The sequence below is a fragment of the Engraulis encrasicolus genome, chromosome 21 (assembly GCF_034702125.1).
Source record: "Engraulis encrasicolus isolate BLACKSEA-1 chromosome 21, IST_EnEncr_1.0, whole genome shotgun sequence".
In the NCBI taxonomy this organism is placed as follows: domain Eukaryota; kingdom Metazoa; phylum Chordata; class Actinopteri; order Clupeiformes; family Engraulidae; genus Engraulis; species Engraulis encrasicolus.
In genome coordinates, this window is record NC_085877.1 from 20,938,503 (window position 1) to 20,948,164 (window position 9,662).

Consider the following 9,662-nt stretch of genomic DNA (forward strand, 5'->3'; position numbering starts at 1 on the left):
TGTTTATTGACTGTTTGCACATCCTCCTCCGGGTAAACTGGGACTGACCACTGTTGATGGATGACATCTGTTTTTGTCCAACGTCTTGTTCATGTTACGGGAGAATGTGTTTTTTTTGGGGTAAATGTGCTTTGGGAATCTGACTGTATTGTGTTTGTTTTCATGTCTTATGCTCCTTTCACTGGAAGACATTTTCCCCATGGGGCACAATAAAGCTACTAGTACATTTTTGTAGAACTCTAATTTTATACACACTTGGCTGTGTTTCAGAGAAAAACATTACTTAAAAAAACCAACAACAGCACAAGTCTGTGGACATTCTTTATCACTGCAACACATTACAGTAAAACTTGACCATGCCATTTTGAATTTTACACTTTAAAGGTGCACTGTGCAGCAAATGGTCAAAAAAGGTACTGCAACTATGCTGCTCATTGAAACTGGGTTGCCTATTGCCATATTTGGCCCAAGTTCAGTCTTGGGCTGTTTTTGGACTTTTTGCAGTGTTATTCTTGGTATACTGTGGTTGAAATACCTTTACCACTTTATCAGAAATACTTTACTGTGATGGAGGGTAGCTGGACTGTTATTAGACAACAGACTAAATATGTAGGCCTAAGTCATATATTATTATGTATTATTATCACTGATATATAGGCTACTTGTGTTTATAAGGCACATTATCCTGGATTGGCCTAGAACAGCATACATGTACTTTGTCCACCATTACAGTTTTCTCCACCTGAGATATTTCTTTTTTCTTTTTTAAAAGTATTTTTGGGGCCTTTTTGGCCTTCATTATTACAGGACAGTACAGTATGAGAGTAGACTGGAAACCTTTTCGAGAGAGAGATGGGGCAGGTTCGGGAAATGAGCCCTGGCCGGACTCGAACTGGGGTCCCCTGTGGGCATGCAATGTCAATGGTAATATTTAGTATCAAAAAATGAATGGACTAATGCCCCCCAATGGCAACTAAGCACTGCCCCTTATTAGCTGTATCCTTCTCAACGACCCCTTAGAGCTCCCCAATGACCCTTGGGGGGCTGCAACAGATATACCGGTAATACCCTATTCCTCATGCCATGCAATAATTTGAAAGTTACACAAATACTTTCAAATGATTCTTAAAATCGTAAGTGTCGTAACATGATGCCTAAAATGAATAACACATAAATGAAGAACAGTAAAAGAACATGAACAGTAAAAAGCGATAGTATTGACAGAGTATAATGTGTTTTAAAAACACCAAAGTATACAGTATGCTGGTAATATAATGCATTTCTAAGGCAGCACTGGTAAATTAAATGACGTCCACAGCTGACAGAGTGGCAACCACGGTTTTGGCCCTCAAGATAAACAACAAAACAAATCTGTGAAACATTTTAAGTTCATGACAGGCTTGTCAAGTAGCCTACAACTGAATTCCAACATTTCATGTTCTTCACTGATTCAAATTATTTGACACAGGGGACTGGAGTGATGACCAGTGGAGCAGAGTTCTGGCCATTATCATTAAGGCCTGGACTGAAGTAGGGATAGATTTTCTCCCTGAAGGGGGCACCTTTGTAAGAGTAGATTAGACTCCACCTGTCTGCATCATAAAATGAGACCAAACCTGCCCCATAATCCACAAACACCCCCACCCTCTCTGGCTTCTCTGTCAGGGAGAGGGTGACAGCTGATGCCTTGTACTGACTATCCCTCAGCCATATTTTCCAGTACCCATTTGTAGAGCTCCCTTTTCTGTTAACAGATTCTATGGCTACTCCTAATGACCATTTAGTCTTCCCACTGACCTGCACCTCATAGTAAAATTTACCAGAGCTAAAGCCCTGCTTGCCCAGAACAACGATAACAGGATCAAAGCGTTTGGGGTTGTCAGGGCGATTCTGTGATGTATCACCATGTTGTACTTGTTTCCCATCAGCAGTCAGGATGAGGTGTTGATGAGCTGTATCAGGATCCAGAGTCACATCCACTACATAACAAGAGAGAAGAACATACAGTACAAGACTGGAGTTTATTTTATTTGATAAACTGTATTATTTGTATGGTCTTATTTGATACTGCTATTTACACATTCCCAAGTCGATTGGATATGTTTAAAAATCAACTATACCTGCATCTTGGGTGATTTTTATTCCTAATTGGGGAAAAAAGAAGATGGTAACCTTTCTTTAGTTGGCCCAGTGAGAGCTACTGTACTGTAAGAGCATGTTACTTAATACTTGAATTAGGCCATACAGTACATACATATTAGTAGGCCATGCAGTACATTTGAAGAGTTCAGATGCAAAAACCCCTAACTCCATTTCTGAAGACCTGAGCTTCTATATTTTTAGAGAACCCCGTTGTTGGTTTGATTTACATTTATGTACTTGATAATACATATAAATAGTTATATTACATAAATAAAATAAAAAAATATGCCACTTTGATAGCTTTGTATTAAATAAAAATGAATTAAGATTATTTTCTGAAAAGGCACTTAGGGGGGTTTGCATCTGAACTCTTCATTTGTACATTGCATAACAATTCAATTCAATCAGGTATCACACATGTGGTAACAGAGAACATGGTGTCTCAGCAAAAAAGTGCAGTTAATTCAATTCTTACTTCGAATTGCTATTCAAATTTAACATCTTGTAGTGTATTTGACCCCAAAAGTATATAGAAGAATTTCTTTTATATTCTTACAAATTTGAATGCCAAATTAGCATAATATTTTAAGTAAGTGAAACGTTAATTCAGAATTCAAATCTGTTCTTTTGTGAGTTTATCTGTTTCTAGGGCCTTCTTGGGCCTGGAAGAACAGTTTCTCTGTCATGTTAGCCAAGGTGACATTTCTCTCATATCACTAATATAGTAGCTGTAGTCTGTAGAGATGCTGGTGGTCAAGTGGACGGGGTCAATAAAAGTCTGGACGCATATACTGTGTTCAGCTGACATAGACACTAGTATGGTTAGGTATCTGAGGCTGTTTTGCTTCTTTAATCAGAAGGAAAACTGACCAGGGTTTGTAACTTATTCTTGTTGCATGTGACTTGTTCTAGTTGCATGTAGTAATAGTGCTTAGCAGGGTTCAACAATTTCCATGTTTGGGATGTGATGTCATGTAGACTATTGTGATGTTTAAAATGTTGCGCTGTTATGCTGTAGCTGCACTCAGAGAGTGCCCCCTGGTGGCGCTAAGTGGAGCTACACCACACTCATCGAAGCTGAGTGGAAATCCAGAAGCTAGCGGATAGTTGAAAATCAATAGGAGATGGAACGCAGTTTGTTACCTAATACAGAGTAATCATATCTCAAGCTAACAGCAAGCGTTTGCTAAGTGATTGGATTTTGAAGCAACACCTCTAGCAACACTTCTCACGTTCAGGAGGGGAAAAAGCCTGACAGTCTGAAAGGGCCACGCTATAGGCCCTTTCATCTCAAAATCCATCTTCTGTTAGGCCTATTTCCTCTTGCCTGGTGCTTTGAGGCTCAACATCATCAATGACATTTCAGGATGATACGTATTTATTCAATATCTTCCAAGAATTCTTATTTATGCAATAAGAATGTTGAATGGGGAAGAGCTTGAGGAGGAAACGAGTAATTGAAACCGACCTCAGCATCACAGGCAGCTGCCTTTACGCTCTGCAGGCTACAGGGTTGGACTGTTGGCTATTGGTAAGACTGTTGTCTAATAGGTAAGACTGTTGGCTAATAGGTAAGACTGTTGGCTAATAGGTAAGACTGTTGGCTATTGGTAAGACTGTTGGCTAAAGGTAAGACTGTTGGCTAAAGGTATGACTGTTGGCTAAAAGACTGTACTGCCTTTACGCTCTGCAGGCTGCAGGGCCTGTTGGCTATTGGTAAGACTGTTGGCTATAGGTTGGACTGTTGGCTAAAGGTATGACTGTTGGCTAAAAGACTGTACTGCCTTTACGCTCTGCAGGCTGCAGGGCCTGTTGGCTATTGGTAAGACTACACAGCATTGGCTTTGCAGCTTTCATCAATAGAAAAGTATTCAATTCAGCATGCCCTCAGGCATCTTTATGAAAGTTCAGTTTACACATCATTACTGTACCTATTCATGTGTTAACACAAGCTTTAAATGCCTCTACAGAATCTACAGACTTGTTTAGCCATGTAATGAACAGACTACTACATGTAATATCTACATAACTACAAAAACCTTTTTTGGAGCCTCATAACACACACCATTCCACCAGTTGAACACTTTTACTGTTCATTGAAAAGACTCAACTACCATTTAGTGCTGCACTACTATATATGGCTTTTCCCAGAGTCTACCGGTAGTAAAATACAGTGGGCCTACATTATGAATGCCATGCTAGTAACAGCAAATTTTGAACAGAGGCCTTGTCTTTACAACTACCATATCAGCAATTGATTGTTGTTGGGTTTTTACATTATCACAATTGTAAAGTAGTCTGATTCTGACCAGATCTGTGTGTGTGTGTGTGTGTGTGTGTGTGTGTGTGTGTGTGTGTGTGTGTGTGTGTGTGTGTGTGTGTGTGTGGCTCCGGAACCCCCTGGTGGAGCTAAGTGGAGTTACACCACACACATCGAAGCTGAGCAGAACTACACAGGTCGGGCGAGGGGCGCGCCAGAAATTTTGGGCCCCATGAAAGATTTTAATTACAGTAAAAAAAACACCGTTGGGAAAGCACATCAACGGCAAAGATCATCGATTGGTGAGAGTGCCAGCACGGTTTGAAAAAACAGGTTGTTCTCATCAACAATCTTCGGAGGTATCGTTCATCGGGGCCAGACTAAATTACTCCGTTCTCACATTTAGGCTGGTTTATCAGGCTACTTTTACACAACACTTAACAAAACACTTAAAGGCCAACTTCCGATAAAACTCAGTTTTACTCACTCCTTTCGAAGATCGGACGGTCACCCCAAGTTAAACTCACTTGCAAGGCTCTCATAGCGGTGCGTCAACTCTCCTGGCTGTGTTTCCCGGTGTTTCCCAATTTACATAAATAATGCAGAGAAACGAGCGAATCACGAAAGCCTTTCTGTGTTTCGTCACGTCGAAAGAAGGCGTTGCCCACAAAGGTTTATATCGACCCATTTATCTAAAAAATGTCGAGTAATTTTTTTCTGCTTGTTTTCAAAACAAGCAACGTCTGGTGGCCCGAAACATAGCTTAGCTTAGCTATCAGCTGGTTGCTACTCTCAGGTACACACACAGCACAAAGCCTCATACATAAAGCCTGCTCACTCCGGTTGCTCCGTGCCTGCAGCTCGCCTAGGGGTCGCTGTCGAAAGAGCACAGCCCTGAATGGAGCCTGCACGCCTCCGTTGGCGCCCCTATAGTGCAGTACCACCCGGGGAAGTGGCGACTCTGTTTCCCATTACATTCTCTCCAAGAACTGGAGGACTGAGCCAATCAGAGACGCGTTTCTTTGAGAGCAGGAGGAGTGAGCCAATCAGAGACGCATTTCAACGAGAAACACGGAACACTCTCTCGTTTCTCCACATGCCACCTTGCCAGCTTGCAAAAACGTCTTGAAACAAAGCAACCAGAACGTTTTTTAAAACAGGACCAACGCGTAACACATTCAATAACAATTGGGAACACGGCAATATTAATTAAATGACGTTGAGAGGCCATCTTTAACTTTACACATACTCTTAACCAAAACAAATGTGCATCAACATTTATGTGACACGACTGAACACTCACTTGTTTGAAGCTTGTCGCAGTTCAGGGCGCAGTAGTTGGTCTCTAACTGGGATTTCTCTCTGCTCAGGGCGTTGTAGTTGGTCTCTAACTGGGATTTCTCTCTGCTCAGGGCGTTGTAGTTGGTCTCTAACTGGGATTTCTCTCTGCTCAGGGCGTTGTAGTTGGTCTCTAACTGGGATTTCTTTCTGCTCAGGGCGTTGTAGTTGGTCTCTAACTGGGATTTCTCTCTGCTCAGGGCGTTGTAGTTGGTCTCTAACTGGGATTTCTCACTGCTCAGGGTGTTGTAGTTGGTCTCTAACTGGGATTTCTCTCTGCTCAGGGCGTTGTAGTTGGTCTCTAACTGGGATTTCTCTGTGCTCAAGGTGTTGTAATTTGTCTGTAACTGGGATTTCTCTCTGCTCAGGGCGTTGTAGTTGGTCTCTAACTGGGATTTCTCTGTGCTCAAGGCGTTGTAATTTGTCTGTAACTGGGATTTCTCTCTGCTCAAGGTGTTGTAGTTGGTCTCTAACTGGGATTTCTCTCTGCTCAGGGCGTTGTAGTTGGTCTCTAACTGGGATTTCTCTCTGCTCAGGATGCTGCAGTAAGTCGCTATTTCACGGTTGTTGTCATAACTTGTAACTTCAGTGAAGTTCTCGCAGGTCTGCTGGTGATTGTCTTCTGTGTGTATCTGATTGAGCCACATCACTCTAATGATGATGGCCAGCAGAGCACACAACACTCCCAGGAACACCAGAGCACACCTGTAGCGCACTGAAAAACATGTACAGTATACACAGTGTTTTTATTACAGAGTATTTTCGAAAGGCAGAATGCGGAAAAAAGACTCATATTTACCGATGGGTGAGCTGCATGGTCCTGCCTTCTTCGGTGGAGTGCTACTGGATAAGTTAGCATAAATGTTTTCTTCTCCTTGCTGGCGATCTTCGCTCATGTCTTGCAGTTCGATATCTTCAGACATAGCTATCTATATTTTATACCCTCCCGTTTGATGTAATGGCCATTAGGTCTGGCTCCTAAAGAGGACGCTTGACACTGTCATGCCCCAGCTCTGTGGCGGGGCTTTTCACAGCTTAAAATATATCAACAGGAAGTCCACCAGATAGGTGTGAGACATGATTTTTCTCTAATCTTGTCTCATGCCAGTGTTTCATTGGCTCATGCTGTTTTAATGTAACCTGGTTCCCACGATGTTTGTTAGCTCACAGAGTTTAACGAAGATGCACGAAGCACGAAGGGTCTGCGTGAGAGCCAGGCTAGTTTTAATGTGTTAGCAGGGCTGGACTGGCCATCTGTCGTACCGGGCAAATCCTGGTGGGCCCTCGAGGGCCCGAAATAAAAAAATATATATATATACATTATTTTTTTTGTCTGTGACGGTAAAAAAAAATGACACAGCGGGGCTCATTGGATGCTTCTCTTGAGGCACATTGGCCTAGTCCAGGGGTCCCCAAATTAAGGCCCGGGGGCCGGAGCGGCCCGCCATGCCCCTCCACATCTCTACACCTGACCATTTGAACTGGCCCAAAGAAGCAATCCTCACAGGAAAAATTATAATGATAAAATATACTTTTTAAATATTTTATTTTGTTCATCTACAGGCCTTCCAACAGTTTAATATGCACTAACCTAGTGTTTTCTTAGACACATTAAAACGAATGGAGGTGAACCCAGCAATGATTAAATGGTATGAGGCCTTCCTTACTAGGAGGACACAGCAAGTAAGGCTTAACTCCACACTATCAGACTCTTTGACTATCGATATTGGAGTCCCACAAGGCTGTGTAAGTCCCCCGTTATTGTTTACTTTGTACACTGACGAATGTAGAAATTACCATCAAAATAATTTTATAATTAAGTTCTCAGACGACACAGCAATTCTGAGTCTTTTAATGCAGGACTCTGATATCTCTGGCTATCAGGAAGAAATAGACAGGGTGGTTAGGTGGTGTGAGTCTAAAAAACTGGTCTTAAATGCGACTAAAACAAAAGAAATAATCTTTGACCCAAAATCCATAGGAAATCATACTGTGGTGACATTGAATGGGGAGGCGGTGGAACAAGTAGCCACATTCAAATACCTAGGTGTTTTATTTGACTCTGACCTAAAATGGGGCCAGCAGGTTGAGTTTTTATGTTCAAGGATCAGTCAGCGTCTTCATTTTTTGAGAAGGCTGAGAGTGTTTGGGATCGACAAAGACATAATGATGGCTTTTTACAGAGCATCAATTGAATCCATTATTAGATATGGCATCACAGTATGGTTTGGGAACTTGTCTGTTAAATTGAAGGCCCAACTACAAACCCTCATAAAAAGAGCAGGGAAAATTATGGGCATGCCCCCTCCCACATCACTTCAGGTTTTATTTGATGAATCAGTGATGAGGCAGGGACAGACAATCGCAGAGGACCAGGAGCATATCTTGCATGGTGAATATGAACTGTTACCATCAGGTAGAAGATATAGGATACCTAATTGCAAGACAAACAGGTTTAAATTTTCAGTGGTTCCTTGGTCTATTGCTTAATAGTAGGTAGGTCTGTGTGTGGGGGGGGGTGGGGGGGGCGGGGTGGGGTGCTGGGCCTTCCTAGTTCCACGCTGCTAACGCTGTATACTCAGGATTATTTTTTGAGTAAATGTTCCAGGTCTATTTCATTGGGAGTGTGTGTGTGTGTGTGTGTGTGTGGGGGGGGGGGGTTGAAAGAGTCATGGTATGATATAATTGTGTGTATATGTGCATGTTTGGATGTAGGCTACATGTTTACATGTTTTGTGGTCCAGTCCTGCATGTTAAGTGTGTTTTTTGTGTTTGTCTAATGTGTTGATATGTGTTCTGTGTAAACGCTTAGACTCTCTGTGCCCATACCAAATTTCTCTCTAGAAGAGACAATAAAGGCTCATCCTATCGTATCCTATCCTAATCACCAGAAGTGTCTTGTCTTGATAGTTTCTCATCTCACTGTAATATAAACAGGCCTACCGTTTCTATTGTATCCCTCATAAACTGTCAATTACCCTATTTTTCTAACCTTTCCTTGCTATTTTTACATGGTTATTAGAAATTAAAAGAAATACTTGTGGTATTTCAAATTGAAAAACATGTGAAGCACTCACTTCTTTTGCAAATCACTTGTAATGCCTAGTATACAGCCCCAATGATTGAACTCGGCCCCTGATCACAGTCAGGAATGATAATGTGGCCCCCCAAAAAAAAAACGTTTGGGGACCCCTGGCCTAGTCCAATGAAATGCACTGTTTATCGAAGGCCCGCCCCTCCCTGCAGGCTCTCGCTCGACCCAACTACTAGTCTGTCAGCAGCAGCATCATCCGAACTTTCGTTGACTTGGATGGTGGCTATTCGGTTAATAAAAACTCTGGTGGTGGAGCGGAGGATACAGGACGCTATATGGGGAAAGAAAGGACTGGCTATGAAAAGCGCATGGAAAAGCGAAAGCAAAAACTAAATAAAAGAAAACGGAGCAAAATGTGCTAAATCACTGACTTGTTCAAAACTAAAAGCACCACCAGCTCGAGCTCCAGACCGGCTCTCGTGTGGCCATGGGAGGTGGTGAGAATCATACAGCTGACAGCTCGACCTCAGGTTGGGACAGTGGGGCCGCCGGTGCATCAACGAGTGCAAGGTGCAGAATGAGGCGGAGGAGGAGGCGGCGGGGTTCGAGCAGGGGAGACGGATACCAGACGTGACCCAGGGAGAGAAAGGTAGCATCCCCCTCAACACACACATAACCAATGCAGTGTAGCTATGCGCCGCTTCGGCGTTTCGTAGTTTCCCATCCCCTTCATTAGCTGAGACCAAATTGTCATCCTTCCTGACTTCAAATCAGGCATGACTATTTGTACCCATTTGACAAATCCCCATGCACTTGTCTTGTAATGTTGCACCAGCACATAGAAATCTTCCATTTGCCTTGAGCTGTCACGAGATGCTGTGTTGTAGT

At 42.5% G+C, this 9,662-nt stretch overlaps 1 protein-coding gene across 1 annotated transcript; it reads right to left on the reverse strand.

The window, feature by feature from the left end:
• Positions 1–1,455: 1,455 nt before the first annotated feature.
• LOC134438100 (E3 ubiquitin-protein ligase TRIM21-like) lies at positions 1,456–6,663 on the reverse strand. Its single transcript, XM_063187683.1, has 3 exons — positions 6,540–6,663; positions 5,706–6,455; positions 1,456–1,979 (listed from the first exon to the last, which is right to left on the reverse strand). Exons 1-3 carry the CDS (start codon positions 6,661–6,663, stop codon positions 1,456–1,458), a joined length of 1,398 nt encoding a protein of 465 aa, XP_063043753.1.
• Positions 6,664–9,662: the final 2,999 nt, after the last annotated feature.

Bases quoted from the DNA above. Each gene is read 5' to 3' on its own strand.
- LOC134438100 (XM_063187683.1), bottom strand. From the start codon at position 6,663: ATGTCTGAAGATATCGAACTGCAAGACATGAGCGAAGATCGCCAGCAA. The intron at 6,456-6,539 runs GTAAATATGAGT...CATGTTTTTCAG, and splicing joins ACCATGCAGCTCACCCATCG to TGCGCTACAGGTGTGCTCTG. The intron at 1,980-5,705 runs GTGAGTGTTCAG...CTTGTTATGTAG, and splicing joins CTGCGACAAGCTTCAAACAA to TGGATGTGACTCTGGATCCT.